This window comes from Zonotrichia albicollis, chromosome 21 (assembly GCF_047830755.1).
Source record: "Zonotrichia albicollis isolate bZonAlb1 chromosome 21, bZonAlb1.hap1, whole genome shotgun sequence".
NCBI lineage: Eukaryota > Metazoa > Chordata > Aves > Passeriformes > Passerellidae > Zonotrichia > Zonotrichia albicollis.
The window spans coordinates 4,860,582-4,887,247 of record NC_133839.1 but is presented as its reverse complement, the minus strand read 5'-3'; the positions used below and the strand labels follow the sequence as shown (position 1 = coordinate 4,887,247).

At 47.0% G+C, this 26,666-nt stretch overlaps 1 protein-coding gene across 2 annotated transcripts in view; it reads left to right on the top strand.

The window, feature by feature from the left end:
• Positions 1-26,666, top strand: part of ASTN2 (astrotactin 2) — a 352,662-nt gene that overhangs the window by 37,890 nt on the left and 288,106 nt on the right. For both annotated transcript variants that reach the window (XM_074556304.1, XM_074556303.1), the window contains exon 2: positions 20,418-20,605. In XM_074556304.1, the coding sequence (XP_074412405.1) occupies positions 20,418-20,605 (188 nt within the window). The remainder of the gene's footprint in view (positions 1-20,417; positions 20,606-26,666) is intronic.

Below are 26,666 nucleotides of genomic sequence, written 5' to 3'. Positions count from 1 at the left end.
GCCTTCCACTGGCCAAGCTTGGATGGGTTTCCATCCTTCTTTCCTTGCTGATGCCCAGGGGTCATTCTCACTGGGCTGATCGTGCAGCAGAGCTGGAATTTTTCTGACTCCAGCATTTCTTTTTTTAAATAGGTTTGGCCCAACAGTGATTTAATGATCTTTTTCTAAAATTTAGGGTGTTTTTGGCTTGGTTTCAGGCATTCAGTATTTCAGAACTAATTGTCAGATGAAACATTGAGTTCACAGCAAAATATTTGATGTTTTAGTTTTTCCTTAGTGTTTTCAACAACCAAAAAAAAAAGACTAAATCTCAAGGCTGTGCACTGTGCTTTTGGTACTGCTGTGGCTGGACAAGTGTACCTGGCAATACATTTCTCCATGTTTGTGTTTTTTTAACACCGATTTCACAGTCAGCAGGAAAATAACCCTGACTTCAGCTCTACTCTTACAGCATTAGCATCTTGCAAGGACCTGACCCAAGCAGCTGGAGGTGTCAGGTCACTGCTGCATCTCTGTGCTTCCAGGGCTCCCTGTGAGACCAGGGAAAGGGGCAGCTGCGGGATGAAATCTCTGTACCAAGGTGTTCAAACCTCTCCAAGGTGATCTGAGATGAATTTGGAGCAGAACTGAAACTGAGCTGGAGCTGCTGGAGAGATCCAGAGAAGGCCACAGAGCTGCTCCAAGGGCTGGAGCCACTCTGCTCTGGAGCCAGGCTCTGGGCAGAGCTCAGAGCCCCTTCCTGTACCCAAAGGGGCGCCAGGAGAGCTGGAGAGGGACTGGGGACAAGGGATGGAGGGACAGGACACAGGGAATGGTCCCCACTGCCAGAGGGCAGGGCTGGATGGGATATTGGGAAGGAATTCTTTGCTGTGAGGGCACTGAGGGCCTGGCTGTGGCTGCTCCTGGATCCCTGGAAGGGCTCAAGGCCAGGCTGGATGGGAGTTTGAGCAAACCTGGATAGTGGGAGTGTCCCGGCCTAGGGCAAGAGGTGGAACAGGATGATCTTTAAGGTCCCTTCCAACCCAAACCCTTTTGGGATCCTATGAACTGGTGGTCCAGCAATGCCCTCACTGATGTTCCTCAGCCTCCCCCGAGCCCTGGTGCCATTGGGGCTGTGGCTTTGCGCTGTCCCCAGTGCCCCCAGGCTACTGTGAGCATGGGGTGGTGCTGCTGGTACATCAGACCTTGTGAGCTCTGCCTGGGAAGGGAAACATCACCTTCTGGGACTGGGGGAGCAGAATTAATCACTCCTCAGTAATAGGATTTGTGCTTTTTTTAAGGAGACTAAAATAAGCTATTTCTCATTGCTGTTCCTCTCTGGAAGTTGCTTGTTCATGGGAAAAAAAACCCAAAAAAACAAAAAACCAAAACCAAAACAACAAAAAACAAACCAAACAAAATCAACAATGCTTTTTGTATAGCAAATGATTAGTGGGACAAAGCCAGTTTTGGGGAAACTGAGGCCAGCTCAGCACCCACCATCAGTTCTAGGTCTCTCTTGCTGCCTCAGAGCTTGGGCATTCCTGTCTGGCTCCCTGAAACCCAAAATGCCTCCATGCACACAAAGTAATTACTGTCCCCAGCCCCCAGAGTGTGTGTGTGAGGATCTGCTATCTCGATTGTTCCCTGGGAAAGAAACAAAGCCAGCCTTGTACCCGAGCTCCCTGAGGACTTGGGGAGATGTGTGGCTCAGTCATGATTGCATTTCTGTGTCTGCCAGGCAATATTAAAAACATCTCGCAAACCCGTCTGGGCTGAGGCACCACCGAGCTCGGGGAGCCCAGTGCTGAGCATCACTACTTAAGTTGTTTTTTTTTATTTTCCTTTGGCTCCAGCATCATCTGGTCCTGCCCACGAGGCTGGCTGACACTGGGAGTCACCATTTCCCAAGGGACTAATTTCCTGGAGTGTGGGGTGTCACTCTCTCGGAGTCACCAAAGGTGGAATTTGCAGGCAACCCCAACAAGGGAAGAGATGAGAGTCTTGAGTCCATGTTTCAGAAGGCTGATTTATTATTTTATGATATATATGAAAAGAAAATTATATATTAAAACTATACTAAAGAAAGAGAGACATCAGAAGGTTAGAAAAGAATGGTAATAAAATCTCTTGACTGACCAGAGTCCTGACAGAGCTGGACTGGGATTGGTCCTTAATTAAAAACAATTCACATGGAACCAATCAAAGATGCACCTGTTGGTAAGCAACCTCCAAACCACAATCCAAGAAATTACATAATTATTGTTTACATTTAGTTTCTGAGGCTTCTCAGCTTTTCAGGAGAAATATTCTGTCAAAGGTATTTTTCAGAAAATATGTCAGTGACACTGGAGCTGAGTGCTAAAGCTGGTCAGGAGGAGATGGGGCTGTCCTGTGGCAAAGTTCCAGGCTTCAGTGCTTCCAAACCCTGGGGATATGCATGGATATATTCTGTATTTTCCTTTCAGAACGGGGCTGTTTGGTCTGCCTGCATCACAAAGGTTGTGTTTTGCAGTTTACTGGGATTCTTTTTTCTGCTCTCCTTCTGATCAGAAGTGACAAAAGCCTCCCAGTGGCACACCACAACCTTCCCACTGAAATGCAAACACACTGGGAAGGTTTTGGCTTGAGCTAAGCCTGCCCTTCTAGTGGAAACCCATTAGCTGCTGCTTTTTCTTTCCTCCCTCCTCTCTTCCTTTGCTACAATAAAGTGGTTTGCATCATTTTTTCCCTTGTTTCAGCCAACAAACATGTTTGTTTCTCCTTAATTACCTGGGTGTCAATGGGGTGCTTCATCACTGTCTTTGCTCAGCTGGTTCCTTTTTGTTTCAATATGCAGTAGATAACCAGAAACCTCAATTGCAAATCCTGCAAAACCCTCCAGATCTGAAGCTGTAAAATAACCCAAAAATGACCTTGAGATGACTTTCCATGTCCGTGGAAATGAAAATTAACTGGACTCATTTGACTGGCCTGAGGGGAAGAAGGTATTTAAAAAAAAATAAATAAATAAATCTGACAAATGAGCCAGGGAAGTTTCGAGTGTCTCAGGTGAACAGGAACATTAGAATATGTATTAGTTATAAATGCTCTAGCTCAGGGTGCCTGAAATTGTTAGAGGGAAATAATCTGTGTGAGGAATGCATGGGAGATGTGCAGAGGAATGTGACCCTGAGAGCTGGGAGGGAGCAGGAGCTGCCTGGAGCTGGGGTGAGTTGGCTCCTGCTCAGCTCTGCTGGCTGGATGAAGATTCATTTCAGTGCTGCTGGCAGCTCTGCCCCAGCTCGACCCTCACTTCTTCCTGCTGTGTTTTGCACAAGCTGAGAGCTGCAGGGTCTGAGCAGAGCACAGGGATGTGTCCTGTGGGCGAGCCACAGAATGGCTCATGCAGGGTCCTGAGATGGACATCCTGGTGACCATGGATCAGACAATGACTTGGCTTGGCTTGGACCTTAAGGATCATCTCACTCCACCCTGTCTAGGTCACACTTCAGCACGAAATACTGCAGTTTGTCTGTCCTAAGCTGTGTGTAATTTAATTTTCTCCGCGGAAATGCTATCCAAAAATAAGTCTTTTACAGGTGAAACTTAATTAGAAAGCCTTGAACATAAATCTCTTTGTGCTCCCCATCCCACCCTGGCCACAGAGACCCCTGAAAGCAAGGAGAGGAGAAGAGAGCTCCTCGTGCCACACTTTCTGCTGGAGTGCTTTCTGCCTCTTGTTGAGCTCCTCTGTCAAAATGACACACAGCTCAGGAGAGACAAACCGCAGTATTTCATGCTGAAGTGTGACCTAGACAGGGTGGAGTGAGATGATCCTTAAGGTCCTTCCAGGCCAAGCCGTTCTCTGATTCCATGGCCACCAGACCACCACACTTCAGACCACATCCCCTGAGCTGCCACACCTCACCTGTGAGGCATGTGGACAAACCAGCTGATGAACGTGGCATTGGAGGTGACTGGAAGACGTGCACAGGGCTGGTCCTTTGGGATTTCCCAACTTCTGTGCCTTTTCCCAGGGTGTCTGTGCTGCAGTCCTTGGAGTTGCCTGTTGGAGGCTTGTCCCAGTCTGAAGCTGCTGGAGAACAGTCCCCCTTGTGCTCCACACTGCTCTGTGGAGTCTGGGAAGGTCCAGCCCATTGTTTGGTCTCCCTTTTGTGTTTGCTGATGGACTCTCTTGCCATCTCTGAGCTTGGGAAGTGGAATTATCTTGACAACAGAGAGAGAGAGATTTAGAGCTCTGTAATCCACACTTGTCCATCCTAATTATTTCCCTTATCAGCCTTGAGGAGAGTAACTTTACAGTGGTAATTAGTCTCTGCAATCCCGCCCTATCTCCATAATTAACAGAGAGCTGGAATGGGAGTGGAGAATCTGTTTTGGGCTTGAAAAGGTCCTTCTGGGGTGAGAGTGGCACAGATTCCTTAAGCAGCCTGGAGAGGACAGCAGTGGGGATGGCACCGTGTGCTGAGCACCCATGGGATGGTGACAACAAGTGGCAAGGAATGTGTGCCAGAGTTGTGTTTGTACAATGTGAGTTTGGATGTTTTATTAAAGGAAGGGCTTGGCAGGAGCTGTGGTGTTGGAGCAATAAGCATCTGTGGTTTGTGTGGGCTTCACCTGGAGCTGTGAGCATCCAGCCCTGCGGAAAATGAGCCCATTCATCATCTCCAGTGCTTGAGACACAGCACAAAAAGGGCAGTTTGACCTAATACTGCCCTATAGGAGCTGCAATTACTGCAGTATAATTCATTTCAAATAGATCCAGATATTTCCTTCCCTTAATATCCAGGGTGAAAAAAAGGGCCAGCAGGCAGGATTTGTGAGCCAAGCAGGGGCCAGATCGATTGCCATCACAAGCAGGGGATGAGCTGGGGATCTTGGGGAGGTGAAGGGCAGCCTTGGAACAAGCAGAGCTCTGGTGTGCACCTCTGGAGACACAATGCTTTTAATTTCTGGGCTTTAAATGTGGATCTTAGTCCTGAGTGCAGGTAGCAGTATAGTGTGTGATGTGATTGCCATAGTGGTTAAACTCTTGCAGGAAAAGTTGATCCTCAGCTTTTTCCAAGCAGAGTTCAGTTAATAAAACTCACATCTTTGGGGTAGCATGTTCATTTTGGTTATGGCCTTTTCCAGAAGTGGAGGCACACAGTTTGTGGTGATTGGGGTGGGGCTGGCCCATCCTCATCCTCAATTGGGCACAGGTGTGAGAAACAGGTGAGCAGCATTGACAGCAACGAGCCAGGGGGTGCCCAGGTGTGCTGGGCAACCACCAAAGGGAGCAGAGGGCCCACAGGTGCAGTGCATTAACAGTGAGGGGCCCACAGGTGCAGTGCATTAACTGTGAGGGGCCCACAGGTGCAGTGCATTAACAGGAGGAGATAAAAGGCTGGGCTGAAGGACAAGAAGGGCAGTTCTTGCAGCCTTCTGAAGTGGTGTGATTCTGTATGGGCAGATAGCTGAAGCCTTCTGATGAGGTAAGGCATTACTGTGTATGGGTAGAAGCTTTCTGAAATTGTGTGGTGAAAATCTGTGTATTGTGGTCATCTCAACTGTGACACGTGCTGTAGCACAGAAGGAGGCCCACAGAAGAAGTTTATAAAAGATGATGAAGTGGAAACTCCCCCATTCTGATCAATTCTGCTACCTGTTTCTGGAGCAGGAAGCCCAGAAACCATGGAGTTACTTTGAACACTTAATGCTGCCTCAACTGGAAGATCTGGCTGTGTGTGTTGAATTTGGTGTTTCTTTGAAGCTGTTTAAGACTCAGTTCAGTGTTGTTATGCATTTCTTGGAATGCAGCCATTAACCAGCAAGGTGGGTTTGGGAGCAGGGTGTGGTTTGCGTGCTGCTCCCATGCTGGGATGAAGGCAGCTGTAGGTGCTGAGCCCCCATCTCTGATGAGCTTGCAAGTAAATGTACACAAAGGGATGGGTGGAACTGACATACTTTTTCAAGCTGCTCCTTTAATTTTCAGCCATCTATCTAACCTGGGAAAAATACATCTTGGTTTTTATTGCAAGCCCCAGAGGCCTCTGCTAACAGGTTGTTTTAGAGCTGCCAGTAATAGTGTCTGTGAAATTGTCTGGAGGCTGCATTCTGTCACCACCTTCTCAGGATCCCTGTCCTCACTGGCTTTTTCCATCCCTACCCCCAGTCTGTTTCCTTGTGAAGCTCCAAGGAAGACCTGATTTATCCAGCTTGGCCAATCCAGGTTACCCACCAGGCATGGCCAGGAGGGTCTCAGTCCTGGGTTTTCAATTGTGGTTATGAACAGGGTGTGAGGAGTTTCCCTCCCCTCCCTGTGGCAGGTGTATTTCCCTTGGCTTCCTCTGAGATCTGAGATGAATTTGATCCTCCCTGTGCCAGGTGGGTGTCAGGCTCTGATGGATGGGCATGGACACTGAGGGGCTGGGTAAGGATCCCCTTGGACGTGGCCCTTGGCTCCCTGCCCTGCTCCTGTGCTGGGGGCACAGCCCCTCTGCCACCTGCACTGCCCTTCCATCATCATCATCATCATCATCATCATCCTAAACTGCAGAGACAGCTCCATTCAATAATTCATAACCTCACAGAGTCTTGGTAATAAAGGAGGGGGATAAAAAATACCCTGTGGGTTTTCCTCAATCCAGGCTGAAGGTGCAGGGGCAGAAGTGGTGGAGGGTATTGGGATTTTTGGGCAATGTTTGATGGATACAAACCCTTCCCTGCAGACCTTCAGGGTGGGATGTGGGGCAGGAAAAGCTCTTTGAAGGTGTGAACATCATGCTGAGTGGGGAAGGCTTTGCAAGAAACCTGTGCAAGGGCCAGAGAGAAAGCTCCAGCTAAGATTTTACTTTTTCTGTTTGGTTTGGAGTGTGTCTAAATTATTCTCTTGCTCAAGTCTGGCTTTCAAAGGGGATTTGATCGTTCAGAAACCAGGATGTTTCTGAAAGCCAACAAAACTGGCTCCTTAGGAATTTTGTAATGGGTTTTGAACTGTTTTCTTGTCCTCCACATAACTTATGAAATGACTGTGTGAGTTAATTCTGCTTCCTTTGGCTCTAAGGTGAGGTGTGGGTTTATCTCCTATCCCTACTCAGGCTCATTCTCACTCTTGCACAGACTGTTCTGGAATCCAAGTAGAGTGTGCTGTGCAGTTTGATTGTTTAGAAGTCACTGGAGTATCTCATGTTCGCTATTTTAACAATTGGAGTGAGGCTTTTATTTTCTCCAGAATCATAAACACAATCTTCAGTGTGGTTTTTGGAAACAATAAAGCTAAACTCTAATAACCACACATTTTCCTTGCTTTATGTGCACACATCCTTGGGGAGCAGGGCCTCAAGGACTCTGCTTTTAGTGGGGTTTTAACTTGCTCAGGTTGGAAAGTGCTGGAGATCTGGATTACAAATTTGCTTTGGTACCTAAAGAATTTTTTTGCCTTTAAAAATGCTCAAGGTGAGCAAAAAAGGCACCTCTGGAAGAAAAAGCCAGTGACATAACATGAAGAAATTAGCACCAGCATCTGAAAATCAGGCTTCATTTAAATGTCACATCTTGCAAACTCCTCTGTATGAGGACTAATTAGCTCTCCTCCATCTCTTTCCCATCCTGTGAATAATATTGTTTTCTTTTAGACAAGATCAGAGGCTCTCAGAGGCAATTTATAAAGGAGGATGCTCTGCTACAGACAGAAAACCACAGCAGGGAGATGAAGGGACACAGTTCCTAAAGTATTTAGCCACCTAATGGCTTTTTATTTTTTTGAGTACAGAAGTAGGTTAGGGCCTGAGCTCCATCTGTGGTAGTGATTTTTTTGATGGAGAAATCACTTAATAAGGCAGTTTTCATCCAGAGGTGTTGAGAAATTCAAAATGCCATGAGATGCTTCAGTTTTGAAGAATTTTTTGGGGGAGGTAAGGGGAGAAAAACACATCTGCTCATTGTGACAGGGATGGGCTTAGAATTATAGAATGCTTTGGAGGGAACTTAAAGCTCATCCAGTGCCACCCCTGCCATGGCAGGGACACCTCCCACTGTCCCAGGCTGCTCCCAGCCCTGCCCAGCCTGGCCTTGGGCACTGCCAGGGATCCAGGGGCAGCCACAGCTGCTCTGGGCACCCTGTGCCAGGGCCTGCCCATCCTCAACAACAAAGAATTCTTAATATTTAGTCTAAATCTAAACTTATGACTAAATCCTTGTGAGCCTCACGCGCCAGGAGCAGGAACCTCAGCATGTGGAATATCAAGGGTGACAATCACATCTGTAGATCCTAAACACTCAGCACCAAAGGGCTGAAGGAAGGGGGACCTGTACACAAAGGGCACAAATGACTTGTGGGGTGGAAAGCTGGCGGGGAGGAAAGAGAAGGGGATGGAAAATGTGTAAATGCAGGCAGGTTTTGCCCCTTTTTGGGCAGGGAGAGCTCTGATGCAGCAAAGATGGACAGGCTGTGGGCTCTGCTCACTGTCCCAGGCAGCAGGAGTTAATTACCAGGGCTCTGTCACAGCAGGGACATTTGCCACCTCCATCTTTTCAAGCTAACACGGAGTTTCCACGTCCCAAGCCCTTTGATGCTTGTCTGAGAGCATCAGGGCTCTGTGCTTTCCTAAAGGAGCTCTCCGTGGAAGAGTGATAAATGTGCTTAATTTTTGCAGAGCTTGTAGCCTGGTTTTATCCCAGGATCCGTCTCTGGAGGTTTTATTAGCTGATGGTGTCTGTAGGAAAAAGTCAAAGCGAGCAGACAGGAACAGCCCTGGAATTGATGTCGGAAGCAGGATCGTGGTTTGGAGATAATGCTTCTCATTCTTGCCATGCTATGGGCTGAGTTTGGGCAGTGCATTTCCAGTCCTGCTGGGGTTTTACAGTGTGGCAAAATTCCCTCCCAAACATAGTAACACGAATTAGTCTAATCACTCCAATCAATCAGCATTCCTGTATGATAAGAGCAACAATATCCAGCAAAAATCGATTGGAATATTGAAATAAGAGAAACCAAACCAAAATTCCAGGATGACAGACCTGTCCCAGGGCTGTTCCAAAAATTGAATTAATTGATGGTTTTCTCTCATCACACACCTAACTTCAAACAAAGCCCCCCTAGTTCACTGTCACTTGGTTTTGATACTCTTCTCTCTGCACAAGAACAAGCTGCACCAAATAGAATTTTGGGGGCTTAAATGACACTCCTTGACCATAGAACATATTAAATTTCCAAGGCATCAGAGACACCTGATGTAGGAATGAGAGACTGACTCCAAGACATGCTAAAGGACAGAGTCTGCCATCCCTGCCATACCTGGAACACCAGCACACCCATGTGTGAAACTGCCAGGTTGATTTTGGTGCCCTCACGGTCAGAGGCAAGGTGGAATCTGATGCCATACATCTCCAGCTTCCTGGCAGTTCCAAGCACTTGAAAGTCAGATTCAGAAGGAGTTTGACTCCTATAATGAGGAAGAAAAATAAAGTTTTAACAACAATCAGGTTCTACAACAACACCAACACGTTTAAGTCTGAATTGTGGCGCTAAATGAGAATTTTCTGTCTGGTCTAGTTGGTGGTTTCACTCCATGTCATGTGTCACACTGAAAGGTGTGAAATGACACAGCTGATGGCCAATGTCAAGTGCATCCCAAGACAGATGCTGAGAGAGATATTAATCAGCTCAGAGCTTTTGCCAGTTGAGAAACTAGAAAGTTGAACACCATGGGGCAGGGTATGAGCAGGGATGGGTGCCCTCCTCTGGAGCGTGGTGACAAGTGACAAACATCCTTGTTTCTGTATGTGGCTCTGTTGGACCTGGCACAGAGGGGGCTCAGCCAGGTGTGCCCAGGCTCCAGGTGTCAGGAGGGGCTCAGGAGAGTGGGTGTGGGGAGATGATCACCTTTCCTTTGAGTCTGGGAGAGAGACAATTTGCAAACATGTGTTGATGCGTTCCTGGAGGAAGCCAGGCACTAAATCATCACCTTGCATCCTGCATGCAGATTCGTCCAGGGAACCTATTTAATTAGGGGATAAATTTAGAAATCAATTATTTGCAGAAACAGTTTCTTTCCCTCTAATGAGGCTGCAGGATTCATCCCCCTCTGCCACTTTCCCGTGACCTTTGTGTATGCAGATCAAGGGGAACAGTGCTCTGTGTCTCTTTTGTCTCAGTGTGGGTGCCCCTTTTTGGGCAGCTCCTGTGCAGCTTTCACTGAGCTCTTGTTAGGACAGCAAATGAGACCATGCTGCTGTTGGATCTAATGGTGGGGGAACCAGATAATGACATGGATTAGCCTTTCCTGCTGGGGAAACTGCAGGAAAAAGGCTGGAATGGGGTGGCAGGGTGGTGTCTGTGTGTGCTGTCTGCTTCAGGCTTTGGTCTCTCTCACTTTGTTGCTTCCAATCTCTGACAAATTGCTCAGCTTCTCTTATGCCTTACCCGCTTTTAAATGGGGAAAAATTGTTTTGCTCCCAGGCTCTGAAAAGCCTTAATAAATTTGGTTGCTTTAATATTTTGGGTTTTAATGTCTCCTCATCTTATGATGCCGCTTTCTGAGCCCTGCAGTGACTTTGCTGTGCTCTTCCATCAGCAGCTTTGAGCCCAGTTCACTGCAGTGGGAGTCAGGCCAGAGAGAGGTGAGAATTTTCACAGCTCATCCCAGCAAACCTTTTTGCTTCTGGCAGCCTGGGGCTTTGCAGCCTGCAAGGGCAGCCTTTGGCTCCAGGGCTGAGGCTGCCCAGGTGATTTGTCCTGCTCAGAGGGACATGGCATCTTTAGGAGCAGCACCCCATCTGGGATGGCATCTTTAGGAGCAGCAGTCTGCTCTCCCTTAGCCCTTGCTGGGCTTCTCTCCTGCAGAACTCTGGTGGTGCTTGGCCAGTGGGAGGATGTCACAGTGTCCTGGGTCCTTGCTGGGGTAGATAAACATGCAAGGTTGCTCCTGGGTTAAGGTGTCACAGTCTTAGAGAGAAACGAATTTTCTGTGAGGCTGCAAGAACTCATTTGTGTAGGTAAGAGCTGGATTTGGGGTTTTTTGAGCAGCCCAGACAAACCTGGCTGCTTGAGTGGTACCTTGGATAGCTGGCAAGGCTCTAGGGGCTTTTCAGGCAGTTGTGGAGTAGGAGTAAGATTCTTAATCCTTTAGCAGCCACTGTGGATGTCTGCCTTGACAGCAGAGAAAGGACCCTGTGAGTGAAGGGGCAGCAGCAACTGATCATTCCTGGTAACGGACATTTTTTGCCGTTTTGAGCAAGGGCATACCCAGAATTTTCAGGCTGTGTGGCTTTGGATGCACCCACCTGGTGCTCCAGGTGACACAGAGGCAGAAGATCCCGAGCAATGCACTATAGCTGCTTTTTCTTCTCTCCTGAAAATACCCAACCAGCTCCTTCTCCTTGGAGAAGGGCATCCATCTCTCAGCATGTGGAGCTGTCTTAGTGTTTGTAGAAGGCAACCAGACCTCCTCTCTCCTGTTTTCTCCTCCTCCTCTGCCTGTTCCACCTCCCCTTTGGGAGGGCAGGTCCGTGGAGGAACCATTGTTGAAAAATTACTTCACAGTCTGAGCAGAGCCCTGAGCTATCAAACTGCCTTATCATTTTAAGAGGTCTGCTTCCCAAAGAGAGGTTTAAAAATGCAAAGGACTTATAAAGCTCTTGGCTGGCTCTAATGGAGCTTGGAGCCGTGCTCACCCCTCGGGGCTGGTGCTTGCTCCTCGGCAGCTGTAAAGCAAATGCACCTCCCTGCTTTGTCCTGGAGCCTGCCTGGCTGTGCCACACTCTTCAAATCACCTGAATGTGTCATGTTGCCCTTCTGCTCCTGTCACAGCTTGCAGGGAAGACAAGCACATTCCCTCTCTGTCCCTTTGTGGCAGGTCTGCTCTGCCCTGATGCCCACCCTGCTGTACTGGGCTGCCCTTGCCTTGCTCCCAACTCCTGCAGAAACTCACAGAGAAAGGGAAAATTGCTGTTGCTGCTGTTACCTGCACAAGGAAGAGGCCATTAGGGGTGGCTTTCCAAATGTTTTCCCTTTGCACAAGCTTTATCTGGTGACATCCTGACACTGCTCCTCTGCCATGGTGTCTGTGCTTGAGGCTGTCCTGGGAGAAGGCATTCCCAGTGCCCAGGGGAAGGGAAGCAGCAGCAATGCAGGCAGGTGGGGCTGTCTGGGCTCCTTCCCTCTCTTTTGGTGGAGAACAACCCACTTGGCCCTGTTTGCATGTGCCAGCATTTCCTCTGTGTGGTGTTTGTGAGGGCCCCCAGGTTCCCCATGGCGCCAAGTGCCACATCCAGGGAAGGTGACGCCATCACCACCCTGGACAGATCATCCCAGTGCCCAATCACACCACAGAGGGGCTGTGGCTGAGCGCCCCTGGTTTATCCACTCTCTGAAAAAGCCTCACCCAGGTGTGCTTCTTAGGATGACAGAAGAGATGAGGATCTGACTTAATGTTTCAGAAGTCCTGATTTATTATTTTATGATATATATTATATTAAAACTATACTAAAAGAATAGAAGAAAGGATTTCATCAGAAGGCTAGCTAAGAATAGAAAAAGAAAGAATGAATAACAAAGGCTTGTGTCTGGGACAGAGTCCAAGCCAGCTGACTGTGATTGGCCATTAATGAGAAACAACCACATGAGACCAATCCCAGATGCACCTGTTGCATTCCACAGCAGCAGATAATAATTTTTTACATTTTGTTCCTGAGGCGTCTCAACTTCTTAGGAGGAAAAAATCCTGAGGAAAGGATTTTTCATAAAAGATGTCTGTGACACTCCCCCTTGCTCTGCCTTACCTGGTGCATCTCATTCCTACAGAGATGTCTCACCCATGTGCCAGCAATTCCTTCAGGATCAGATCCCAGCACTGGCCAGGGGGAGTCTCTGCTGACAGGTGAAGATGGAATTGAATGGAAGGGAATTGAAAGTCAAAGAGCCCTGTAATAATTTCAGAGTGCCTGAGGCACCACACGGAAGCCTTGGCATTATAAATAAGGGTAATGTGCTGGAGCCTGAATTGCAATCAGAGCCGCTGCAGGAGCACACAGTGTGCTGAGCTTCTCTGGGGTTTGTGGAATCAGACTGAGATCTGTGGGTAGCACAGGCAAATCAATGTCTGCTCCCTGATATGTCCAGGGACCCTAAAGCCAGGATTAGAAAGGCCAAAGGGATGTGGGGATGGTGCAGAAGGCTCCAGAACCAAGACCAAGAGAGCTGAGTTGGAGCAGCCCAGCCCTCTGGTTGTCTGAAGTGTTTCCAGGGCTGGGGCTGACTCTGTCCTCCCTGCTCACCCTGGATGATGCACACTGCAAGCTCTCCATCCAAACCAAGGAGGTTTTCTTGTTTTTTGGGTTCCTTTGAGCTTGGGATGTGCCCTCACCATCAGTCCCATTGCTCTGGTGCTCATGACCCCTTTGGTGGCAGCTCAGTTCCTCTCACATCTCTGTGATTTTGAGGTGACTGGTACCAGGAGCATGCCTGAACCTGGCTGCTTGTTCTTGTCCTTCCAGCAGAGCCTGGAAACAGCCAAACCCCCTCTGCTGCAAGTCCCATTTTGCCTAAACAGCCAAACCCCCTTTACTGCAAATCTCATTTGGCCTAAACAGCCAAACCCCCTTTATTGCAAATCTCATTTTGCCTAAACAGCCAAATCCCTTTTACTGCCAATCCTGTTTTGCCTAAACAGCCCAAACCCCTTTACTGCCAATCCTGTTTTGCCTAAACAGCCAAACCCCCTTTATTGCAAATCCCATTTGGCCTATCCAGGGTCAGGCATGTGATGCTGCTGACAGTGAGATGCTGAGTGCTCCAGCCTGCACTTGGTGCCATCAGGACCCCCTTGGACCACCCCAGACCAAGCTGTCTCCATCCCTCCTCCATCCAGCATCATGCCTTGGATTTGGCACTGCTGGGATCACGACTGGATTCAATGATCTCAGAGATATTTTCTAACTCAAACCATTCCCTGATTCTGTGTCCATGCAGACCTGCACAACACCAGAGCCACCCCTGAAATGCCCTGCAGGTGCAGCACTGTGTTCTCACAGACAGGGGCTTTGAAAGGAGATGATCAGAGCTATGTTGTCATCTCTCTTTTTTCCCCCTCTTTCTTAAATTTCTGAGCTTCTCTATTACTTTTTATGATGTGCAGCTGTGCTTGTGTGCTGCCCCAGGGAGCTCTGTGAGGGGAGAGCAGGGGAGGAGTGCAAGAGAAGGAACAGGAGAGGAAAGGAGGAAAAAGAAAACCTGAGCTAATGATTCAGATAAAAAACTCCACCACATTGCCACCAAAAGACCCAAACTCTTACAACTCTTAGGGCCTGTTTGACTGCAGAATAGCCCCCCTGGGAGCATGGGGGAAGCCCCATTTCTAGAGTAATTTTGGAGCTTGTCTGCAGCGAGTGTGATAATCTATTCCACAGGGAGCAATCCTGCGCTGGCAAGGGCACTGGGGAGAGCTCTCTGTTTATGACTTTCTGCATAAATTTGCTTTATTAGCATAAGTGGTAGCTAGCACACTGAAGAATCTCTAAACTAACACTTTATCTGAGGTTGGTGCCTCTGGAGAATGTTAACCCAGGAGAGCCCCTGGAGTAACAGCAGATGGAATGGGGTGGCAGGCAGGATTTGGGGTGTGGAAAAAGGGGGCACAAGCTGGAATTGTGCCTCTCTAAAAGGAAATACAATCACTAACCAGCTCTCCAGCTCTTTCTCTGCCAGGTTAGGATGCTGAGTTGTGCAGGTGGGATGAGGAAGCTTGGCTGCAGCTCCTGCTGGGATGGAGCAGGTGGGGAGGAAAAAGGCTTTAGGAGCCTGGATCTGTGCACTGGAAATTACTCACTGGCTGCTCGCCCATCTCCCCAAGCAGCTGGTGCTGACAGGAAAGTGCCCAGCAGGTCTGAGCCAGGAGGAGGCACCAGGAGGGTTTGGATATTTGGGGGTGGGGAACCTTGTGGGGATGAACTGCTCTAGCAAAAGGGCTTATTTTAATAATGGCCCTCAAGAACAAAATAAAAATACAATAATCATGGTAGATTAGCAAGAACAAGCCAATTAAATACAACACAGGCTTTGTAAAACACCATGACAGATAAGGCAGGGCTGCAAACTCCCCAGAAGTGGTGGATATTGAGGCATTGCATTAGGTCGGGGAGAGCTGAATTTTCCAAGCCTGCCAGGCTGCCCTGGAGAAGGCAGAGGTGAAAAGGCTGTCCCTGGCTTCAGTGAAAGGGGGAGAGGAGGGAGGAGATGGTGGCCAGGAGCCTGAAGGCATGGAGCAACAATCCTGCAACTTTAATATCGGCTGTTTCATTTTGTATTCATCACGCCAGCATAATCTGCTTTTATGGGAATCCTCCTGGTTCCCAACCAAATGCATTTAGGCCCCTTTGCTTTTAAGTTTGATTGTAATACAAGTTGAAGATTTCAATGAAATGTTTATATGAAAGGGTTGTAGCAACAGCAAAGGGAAAAAAGGGGGATTAGAGAGTTGGTTGGAAGGGATCTTGCTGTGGTCACTGCCTTGTCCTGGATGGGTGACCTGATGATGGGTACAAGCCCAGGTCAGGGGCTGAGCCCTGGGAAGAGTTTTGTTTGGATTGTTTGTTTGATTTCCAAGGAACATGGTAAAGACTGTAGAAGTTGTGCAAGGCACAGAGCTTGAGGAAGAGCAGAAAAGGCACAAATGCTCTGTGTGCCTTTATCTGACTTTCAGACCATCCTCAGTTGGCACCAAAACCTGATGGGGGCTGTCCTGGGCTCAGCTGAGCTGTGTGGTGGGAGATGATGGCAATGAAATTTTTTTTGTGTCTCTTTAAAAGGAAAGAAGCCTAGAAGTTTCTCTCTTCAATTAAAAGACAGTTCATAGGACTTGGGGGACTTCACCTCAAACTTAAGGATAGCTAATTGGACAGAAGCCCAAAAGTCTTGCTTGGGCAATTAGTAGCAAAAGAAGTGAACAAACAAACTAACTGCTTTTGTACAGTGTTTAACTAGAAGCAAGAACGTCTGGCATTTGGCTTGGGGATTTTTTTTGTTTTGTTTGTTATTTTGCCTTTTATTAAGCCTTTTTGTTTCCAACACTGCAACAGAAGTAATTTTGCTGATTTTTATGCCCCCAAGGGTAGCTGAGCTATCTCAGGCCTCCAAGAGCTGATTACACCTGGTTGAAGGGGACAAATAAAACACCTGGTGGGGCTGGGAGGGGAGAGAGACCTGCTGGTGTTGGGGAGAAGAGATTCCTCAGACCCTGTGAGGATGGAGGTGGTGCTGGTCTGGGGCATTTGAGCAGGGGAAAGGGAGAACTCTGTCTGTCTGTCTGCTGTGGGGAAGGAGGATCCTCCTTGTTTCGTCATTGTCTGTGAAAAATGCATGTATTTTATGACTGGCTTTTCACAAATATTAAAACGAATATTATATGTGTTGTGTTAGAAAGTAATGCTGTATTAATTCTCTTAAGTACTGTGTTAAATATAGAAACTATGCTATGTAGGATACTTTTTTTAAAGAAAGGATTCACTGAGATAGCAGCCACAGGACACCTGAATCTTTCAGAGAAAAAGAATTTATTGCCCTCTTAACAGAGGAAATGAATTTCTTCCTTCCTCGAAGGTGCTGTTAGGATTCAGAGGAAGAAGTTGACGATGACCAGACAGAATCCTGTGTTTGAATGGAATTTATGCATCATGTATGAGGTGTATGAATATGCAACAGGCTGTTGTTTTTAAGGGTTAATCCTTTGTTAATGTGTGTCCTTTTTTGGGCTCATGCTGCCCAGAAAAAGTACCCGGACATCTCTAACTCTTTGTTTCTATTGTCTCATATTGTCCTAATTCAGATTGTCCAAATTATTAATACTCTAATTGCATTACTATTTTTATAGCCATTTTATTACTATTAAACTTTAAAAATTTTAAAAACCAGTGATTGGTGTTTCTCACATTGTCTCCTCTGCTGAGCACAGTGAGCAGGTAGGAAGGGGCATGGCAGATGTTTGATGATGCGTTTGGCTGTTTCACTTGGTGCTTTACCCACAAAGGGCTGTTTGAGCCCCATCTGATAGCTCCCCATCCACTAGATACTGAGATTTTTAACAGCCACACACCACAAGTGCTTTTCCATTGCTGCACATTTAAAACTTTAACTGTGTCTCATTCAGTTTTGGTGCAGGAATGCCCTTAATTTGTTCCAAAAGCTTTTGAAAGCTCTGATAGCAGGCAATCTTGCTGCAGACTGTTACATTCTGGCTGATGGACGGGTTTTCACTGCTGTAACTACAGCAGATAGTGGAGTGACAATGTGTGTCCAGTGAAACACAGGCAGAGCAATATCAGTGTCAGGTATATGAGGCCAAAAAACTTCCTTGTGTTTGGGGATTGAGGGATTCTGCAGCTACAGGGCTTGAAAGTGCTTTTTTAAAAATTATTTTTATTGTGAGTGGTGAATCTGATTGAAGGCTTGTGGTGCCCTGGGGGTGCTGGGGTAGTAACCAGGCGCCCTGAAATGAAAGTTTAAGCACACAAGTGTTTATAAGTGTGTGGGAATGGGTACCAGGCTTGGCAAGGCCGTGTTTGTCACAAATTTCCTGGCTGCTGGGCTTGCTTAAAATTGTGAAATGAATGTTAAATTGAAGTTTCTACTTTTGGAAGAGACCTTTTGAAAATGAAACAGGCTTATCTTCAGTCTAGGCTAAAATCCAAAAAATTGCCTATATTTCAGAACTCCTGAGAAATGTTCTCTGTGATCCTTTTAAACATCCCATGCAAAAAAATTGTGTGTGTAAGGGAAAAAACTCGGAGGAAGGTTGACCCTGGAGGATTTTTCCTCGCTTTCCTAATGGGATGTAGCCTTTGGAGCTGCAGCAGTGGGGTCCTGGTGGCATCCACGTGGGCTGGGTGACAGAACCTCCTTGCTGAGCTCCTTAGCAAAGGTCTGCTGCAGGATATGTGTGTGCTGAGTGTGTAATGCTGCAAATCATCCCCTCCTGGGGGTGACTGTCCCTCTGGATAGAATTAAGATTATGGCTTTGCATAACTGAGTCTTTCCTGCTCTCCCATGGCCTTGTTTGCCTCTGAGGATGATCTTGGATTTCTGCTGCAAAGCTGAGTGAGTGCTTCTGCTCCTAAAAGTAGCATTTGTTTTGATTTTAATTAGACAAGGAGATGCTTTTCAGCACAGACCTTTGAAGTATTGCTGGGAAGATGACTGCAATTAAGCAGCCCTGATATTTCTCTCATTTTATTCTTATTTTTACTGCTGTAAGGAACCTTCTGCTCGAGCCTTGTTTGGAGGGGAGACACAGGATTCCTTTCATGAGGTTCCCAGGTCTAGAAGGAGCTGCAGGGTTGCTGTGATTTACAGAGCACAAGCAGCACCCTCTTGGTGCTGATTTGCTGCAGTAAAGAGCATTTTATATCAGAGGAGAGAAGGGTCATGAGCAGGATAGCAGGGATGTGACAGGGAGCTCCTGCATCCCCTCCCAAACATAAGTGTGAGCTCCAGGTAGATTTAGGAGCTGTTTGGTTTTTCTCTGAGTGCTCAGAGGTGCACAGGGGTTGGGAATAAGGAAGGTGCAGTGCTGGGAGGGGGGCAGAGGCAATGAGAAAACCCCTCTGGTGACATTGAGGTGACACGGTGGCTCCAGTGTGACCAGTGAAGTGCTGAGCCAGGGATCTGGCAGTGATGGGGTGGCCTTGGCCCTGCCCAAGGACCTGGGTGTGATGGGGTCATCTCCATCAGAGCTTGCTTGACTCTCTTTTGATCCACGTTGGGAAGACAGGAGCTTGCTCCTGGAAAATATATTGATTTCAGGGGTGAGAAAAGCTGTTCCTGAAGGATTGAGAGGTTTTTTTGTTGGGCTGGGTGTTGCAGACATCTTTTATGAAAAATCTTTTCCTTAGGATTTTTCCTCCTGAGAAGCTGAGAGGCCTCAGGAACAAAATGTGAACAACGGTTATCTGCTGCTGTGGAATGCAACAGGTGCATCTGTGATTGGCTCATGTTGGATGTTTCTAATTAATGGCCAATCACAGTCAGCTGGCTTGGACAGAGATATGATATTTTATGGTATATATGTATGTATATGATATATATGATGTATATTTGTATGTATATGATTTATATATGTATGTATATGATATTTTATGATATATATGTAATATATATCATAAAATAATGAATCAGCCTTCTGAAACATGGAGTCAGATCCTCGTCTCTTCCTTCATCCAAGAACCCCTGTGAACACGGTCACAGGCTGGGTTTGTAGAAGTGCAGGTGCCTGCTCTTGCAGCCTGAGTGGTTGCTCACCTCCCAAGTGTCCCTCAGGGGAACAAGTGCTGTCCTCCCCACTGATCCTCTGCAGCCAAGGAGGAAGAGGAGAACCTTGTCTCTGTTGTTGTACCTGAGCTTGTGTTCCTGACTGTCCTGGGGCACACACACCTGCAGACAGTGGGTCAGGGGCTGGCAGATCTGATCTCTCCTCAAATAGGAGGAAATTGAATTTGGGTCTGCCTCAAAGCTGCTGAAGCTGTGGGCCCAGTGACTAAGAAGACCTGTCTGTCTTCCCATTGTTTATATGGGAAATGGAAAAACAAACACAAAAAAGATGTGGTGGAAGGAGAAATATTTTGGTTCATTTTGTACTAGTGTTTTTATTCTCTTGGTTTGGATTCAGCTGCCAAACTTATTCTCTGCACGGATCTGTGTGGGGAGCTGTGCTGGGCAGCTGTGGAGCTGTCAGTGCTCCTGACCCACTGAGGAGCTGCAGCTGCTGCCTCCACAGCTCTGTGGGTCTGGGGGTGCCTTTTGGGCTCTCCAAACCCCCCATTCAGTGCCCGAGGTCAGGGAAGGCTGGTGGTGTGTGCTGTAAATCAGGACTGGGGGATGTAAAACCACCAGAAAGTGACTGACAAGTGCAGCTCCAATGTCAATGGGTATTTTCAAGCCTGGAGGCTTTTCCCTTGTTGCTGGAGCTCACAGTCTGTGCTGAGAGTGTCCCTATTAAATACAGCTGTGCTGGAAGGAGGTTTCCATTGTCAGTGCCAGCAAAGTGTGTTCTGGTGTCTGCACCCTGCCTTGCCTGGCCTCCCTGAGCCGTGGAACTCCCTTGGGCTGGGCTGCAGCTCCTTGGGAGCTTCTTCCATCCTGTTTCCTGGATAAACCACAGGAGGTTTGGGGCATCTTGTGTGATTTCCTGTTCCTGCCTTCCTCTTCTAGAAATCCCCAGGCACTCTGCAGCACCTTGATTTCTATTAAGGAAGACAAACATTTCTGTTCATATATAAGAGAAGTAACAGGTAGAGACTAAAATGAAATAGAAGCACTATTTAAAGACGCAAAAAGAAAGGGAGAAAGACTCAAAAGTCCCAATTTCTTTGATAAAAGAAATTTAGAATAATTAGAAATTATTTAGAACATCACCTTTGGGCATGGTGGGGAAAGCTGACCCCGAGCTGTGTTTGTGTCCCTGCAGAGATGTCGGGGACGGTGTCGGACATTTCGCTGGTGCACTGGAAGCAGCAGTGGCTGGAGAATGGCACCCTGTACTTCCACGTGTCCATGAGCAGCGCTGAGCAGCTCTCCAGGGCCACCCCACCCAGCCTCCAGGAGCCCTCGGAGATCGTGGAGGAGCAGATGCACATCCTGCATATCTCAGTCATGGTGAGTCCCAGCTGATGGGGGCACCCAAAGGGATGGAGGGACCTCCTTGGAGGACGGGGGTAAGGACAAGGGTGGTGAGTTTGGTTTGGTGATGTTTGTGTCCCTTCTTGGTTGGGTCTTCAGAAAGGGAGAGAGGTGTTTGAATGGGCCAGGAAAAAAAGAAAAAAAAAACCAAAAAAGAAAAAAACTAAAGAGAAAAAACCAAACACAAAAAAACTCAAACACAAAACCCAAAAAAACCCCCAAAAAGCAAAAAAAAACCCCAACAAAAGTACCAAAAACAGCGACCAAAAAAACCCAAAAAACAACAACAAAAAAACCAAAAATGAACAACCAAAAAACCCCAAAACAACAACAAAAAAACCCCGGAAACAACAACCAAAAAACCAAAACCAACGATAACAAAAAGCCCCCAAAAAAACCAAACAAACAAACAAAAAAAAAAAAAAACCCAAAACCAACTAAACACCCCAAAACAACAACAACAAAACAAACAAACAATCCCCTGAAAACAAAACCCCCAACAAACCAAACAAACAAAAAAAAAAAAAAAAAAAACACACACAAACCAACAACAAAAAAAACCAGAACAACCCAAAAAAAGCCCACAAAAAACCAGCACAGTGCTTGATCTTCTGAGAAAATGAAACAAAGCAAAAGAGTGTGGGGAAGAAGCTGTTGGGAAGATAAAAAGGATCCTTGTAGTTCCTCCTGTCTATGCTGGAAAGTGGTGAGGTGTCTGTGGGGTGTTTCTGCTTGGTCTTTATGTTTGGGCATGGTGCAAGGGCAAGATTTGGGCTTGGCCATTTCTGTCTGAAGCTGAAGTTTGTCTTTGAAGTGAGTAAGGGCTGCAGCATTTCTTGCAAAGGACAAGCCTGACCTAAAAGTAAAAAGATGATCCAGTGCTTTGAATGTCTCCATCTGGGGTGTTTGTGACCTTTTAATAATGCACTGTTTATGTGCTGTGCTGCCTTTTAAAGTTGCAGTATCACATGAGGTGCTTGCCTACGTGTTTGGATCTGCTCCATGCTTCAGATCTCCATCTGTAAGATGGGATTCAGTGTGTTGTCCCTTCAATCTCATTGGGATAAGATACAGAAAAAAGAAGTTATGTTGGTGTATCCAGTGTGTGTGCATGTAATTCATTTGCCAAAGCAAGTGTTTTGAGGGTCTGGGGATCCCACAAATCTCTGCAAAAGGTAAACCTGTTCATCTCTTAAAATCTGGGTCATCTCCACAGCTTCTGTCCTTAGTTCTGGAAGGAGGAACACAGACAATGGCTGCACAAATCCTTTATTTTTATTTTTTTTAATAGTTTTTTATTTGAACAAGCAGCTATTTGGCTTTTACAACTTTAAACCTGTTTTTTTGCGTGTCTCATCAGTGGGACTTCAGACCTGGCACTGAGTGCATGTGAGAAGGGAGAGAGGCTTGTTGGGCAAGATAAGGTGCTGGATAACAGAAGGGAAAGGAGTTGGGGGCTGCATTTTACTGAGTTGGATAGGGAATGTTTTATTCCTGCTGAATTGTCAATGGGATGGATGTTGGAGAGGGGGAAAGGGTTAGAACTGCATACTTGAGCCTGAAAATACAAGTGAGAGACAGAACAAAGCAAGAAAACAGCACAGCATGTGTGGGTGTGAAAAGCTCCATCCCTGGCAGCAGGTTTGAGTATGGGATTGTTTGGCTGCTGTGGGCAAACCTGAGCCCTGGAGAATTGTGCTGTGTCTGTGGGGTGACACTTTCTCTGCAGCCTGGTGCTTTCTGCTTGAAATGCAGATTTTCTGTAGTGTAGAGAGATTCAGTCCTGGCCCTCAGCCCTTGCTGAAGATGCTCTCTGAAATACAGGAGATGATTGTAATGTGTGAATGCTTGGGAAGTTGTTTTGAGAAGCTTCTGGCCAGAGCTTTCCTTTGCTGCACCTCAGGATGGGGATGGAGCTGACAGCACTGCTGGCTATGTCACAGAAATATCACAGGAATGGGTTTGGGCTCTAATCCCAGCTTAGCCAGGGAAAACGGGCTTTGCCAAGGGTGTGGGAGCACCCATGGCTTTGCTGTGAGAGTTAATTCCTGCCTGTACCTCTCTTCCCTCCTGCAAAAGCAACAGGAGAGGAGGAGTTGTTCCTGCCACACGCCATCAGCTGTAACTCCACTGTCTCTAAATCCTGGCATTCCCTGCAGCAGGAGCTGAGGTCCTGGGCATGGATCTGGGTCTGGGAATGGGATCTGGGCTGCACATGTGTCCCTGGGGAGGCAGGAGCCCTGCAGATCCCTTCCCTGGGTCAGGACTGCAGCACAGGCTTGAAACTCTGCCCAGATTTTTTCAGAAGGTTCATTAACTTTTTGAGTGAACCCAAGCCAAATTTTGAGTTACCAGCAAAGATGATTCTGTTTTGTTGGTTTGTTACTTTTTATTTTTTCCTTCCTTGAGGCCTCATGGAGCTCTATAGGGGAAATAAAATGACCACAGCTGTTTGTTTCTTATTTCACCCAGGTTGCTGGGCTGCTTTCCCACTCATTTATTTCCTTTCCTAACCTCACCTGCAGCACATCCCAGAGGGTCCCCATCACTTGAGCTCTCCTACCCCAGCAGTGGGGTTCCATGGCTGTGCTGTGCTTGGCATAGGGGGGATCCTGGGTTCCCCCTCCTGACCCCACACCCTCTATGTCTATATCCCTTTTGCCTTGGGATACAACCTGTGTCCTCCTTGGATCCAAATACTTTTCCTTCCTTTTCCTACCACAAAGCCCAGTGTCTCCTGTGTGTGTTTTTATGAACTAAACCAGCATCACTGCTGTGGACAGAATTCCAGCCCAGTGCTGCCCTGTCCATCATGAGCCAGCATCCCACCCCAGGGGACAGGAGGGGACATGGCCAAGTGTTTCCTTGTTTCCTTTAAGTAGCTCTAACACTTAATTTTTACCTCTGTCCTCCTGCTCCAGGTGATTTAGAGGAGCTGGGGAAGGTTTGCCTGGGGGATCTGGTTAATCCCTCTCCTAGGGAGCACTTGGCACGGTTATTGGGCAATGAGGCATCTTCAAGGCAGGACTGGTTGGGTTTCTGAAGGTGTTTATGGCCTGGCTGGGAGCTCCTGCTCTGCCTCTAAAGCCAAGACCCCCTCTGTGCTGCATGGGGGCTCCAGGGAGGTGCAAATCCTGCATTTATTCCTCTTTCCAGAGGTTCTGGCTGTCACTCCCTGGCATTTTGGGGTTGGTTTGCTTCCAGTGCAGCAGGAAAGTGTCCATGGCCCCTGTCCCTGTGGCCACCATCTACCCCTGCAGAGCACTGACTGACTGTCACCCTCTTCACACCTCCCTTCCCGAGCTCAAGGGCATCTTTGACAGCTAGATAATACTTAATTTTTATTTTTTCTTCCTTTCCTAACTGTTTTTTCTTAATCTCTCCCCAATGAGACATAACATTAATTACTGCAGTTAAAGGGAATTCAGTCTCCATTACTCTCTGCCACCCATTTCCTCTTGGCTTGAGCATCTGAAATTTGTCTCCCAAATGAAAAGAAGGGATAAAGGGAAATGAAAAACAAATATGCAAATGCAAGATTTTATTTATTTACCCTTTTTTAAAAGCACAGTGTCAAGTAGAAGGGAATCAATATTTTTGTCATTATGCCTGTTGTGTTTTTTCACCATAATCTCAGCTGTCATTTGGGTTTAATTGTGTTGTTTCCTGTTGTGTGGAAGTAAATCTTATCTGTTTTGGATTAAAATTCAATGAAGGTCACAGCAGCTCGAAAACTTACCAGGCTGCAGCAATTAATGTTCATTTGGCTTTGATAAATTGGAATGTTCCCCACAATGGGACTAGAGTGGATTTCAGAAGCAATAATTCTTCCATTAACTCAATGATTCCCTGTGTGATGGAGCATCTTGTCACTGCTCTGTTTGTCATCTGTCACTTCAAGGATCTGGGCATATGCCTGATATGATTTATCATGATTATTGGGGCTGCTTGTGTCAAAACATTTTAAACCACTAATTATTCCAGCCTTGTAAATTGCTGAATTTAACAGAACATAAGAGAGATTTATTTTTTTGTTGTTCCCCACCGCCTCGTGTCCCGGTTTAATTATTGTTTTGTGTGGTGTTAAATCCAGCCCTTGGCCATGTCTGCAGGCTTTGGCCAAAGAGGGGTTGTTTGTCAGGCTCTGAGGGTGGGACAGAAAGGTTTTATCTCTGCACTGACCCTTTGATCATTGCACCCTGTAAATGTGTGGGGATGCAGTTTGGGGAGAGGAAGCAAAGCCCCATCCCATCCTGCTGGTGGATTGATGGGATTTCCTCTATTGTGAGTGATGCCAGTAAAACAATAAATCTCTCTTATATGGGATACCAGAGCCAGGACCATCCCTGCAAGCTGGGAGGTTTAGAAAGGTGCTCTGTGCTGCTTCTGCTCCAGCTCCAGCAGAAATAAACTGGGTTTTTGGACAATGGTCATGAGGAAAAGTGTGGTGGTGTTCACAGGGGTCTGAGGATGAGGGAAGATGAGGATCTGACTCCATATTTCAGAAGGCTGATTTATTTTTTTTTGCTGTATATTATATTAAAACTATACTAAAAGAATAGAGGAAAGGTTCTCATCAGAAGGCTAGCTAATAATAGAAAAGGAATCAATAACAAAAGCTTGTGGCTCGGAGAGAGAGTCCAAGCCTGCTGACTGTGATTAGCCATTAATTAGAAACATCCAACATGGACCAATCACAGATGCACCTGTTGCATTCCACAGCAGCAGATAACCATTGCTTACATTTTGTTCCTGAGGCCTCCCAGCTTCTCAGGAGGAAAAATCTTAAGGAAAGGATTTTTCAGAAAATGTGTCTGTGACAGGTTCCCTCCCAACCCAGGCCATTCCATGATTCTATGGTCGCTCTCCTTCCCACAGGTGGATATAGCATCATACCAGTGCAACTTGTGGGCTTGAATGGGAGGGAAGAGGAGGCTGAAACCCTTCTCAGAGCTGGGCTGATACCCACTGTCCCCAGCAAACAGCTCTCAGGGATGGTTCCAGATCCTGTGGGCTTTGGGCACATCCTACTCAGTCTCCTTCAGCCCCAGCATTCAGGTTGGCCATTCTTTGTGGGGTTTCTCATTTCCCTACTGTAGGAATGTTGGGGGGTAGGATGGTGGGGATGGATGGAGACGAGAGATCTCTGGAGCCAGATCTGGAACTTGGGGTTTATTGCAAAGGGCCTGGGTGCAGGGCCCTGCTGGGAGCTGCCAAACACAGCTCAGAGCAGGCCGAGAGAAGAGAGGGGGAGAGAGGATGGGAGGGTGAGAGAGTATGACGGTAAGAGAACAAAAGCATAAGAGTATAAAGGGTAACAGAGTGAGATTCCCATTACAATACAATGAATCTTCTTCTGTGTTGAATATTCTGATTCTCACTAACCAATCTAGTACAAGATACAAATCCTACAGCATTTACATACAGCCTGTAAGAATCATTACGTCACCACACTGTGTTACATTTTAAACCCTACAAACTCCTCTTTGGGCCCCTTCTGCCAAGCTGTAGGGTTTGCTCTGACCCTTGGGCCTGTCTGCAAGCAGAGGGTGTTGTTCCATCAAAAGGGGATTACCTTCAGCTGGCCACGCCATTGTTTTCCAGTTGTTCAGTAACTGAGGGATCTCAAAGCTTGCTTTCATTTCAATCTCGCTTATAGTTTCTATATTCTCAAAATCTTCTGCCAGACAATCATATTTATAAGGCTTTCCTGTTTCATCTTCCCCAACACCTGCTCTGCACTGTTTTGTCTTCCTTAGTGCAAAACTTCCCAGTGGATTCCATTCCCTCCCTCCCTTGTGCTTGCATGGGATTGCTGGCAGCACCAGTGGACCTGGCTTCTCCAAAGCTGTAAAACCCTGCTCAAGCCTTCCTCTGGCTCCTTGCAGCTTGTCTTGCTGATGGCAGCACTGGAGCTCCTGTCAGCCAGCTCAATGGGAGAAAAAAACCCTGGTGTGACATGAGTAATGAGGTAGTGAAGAAGGCACAACATCTGTGTCATCATTTCTGCACCAGGAGGTCAACCAGATTCATCAAA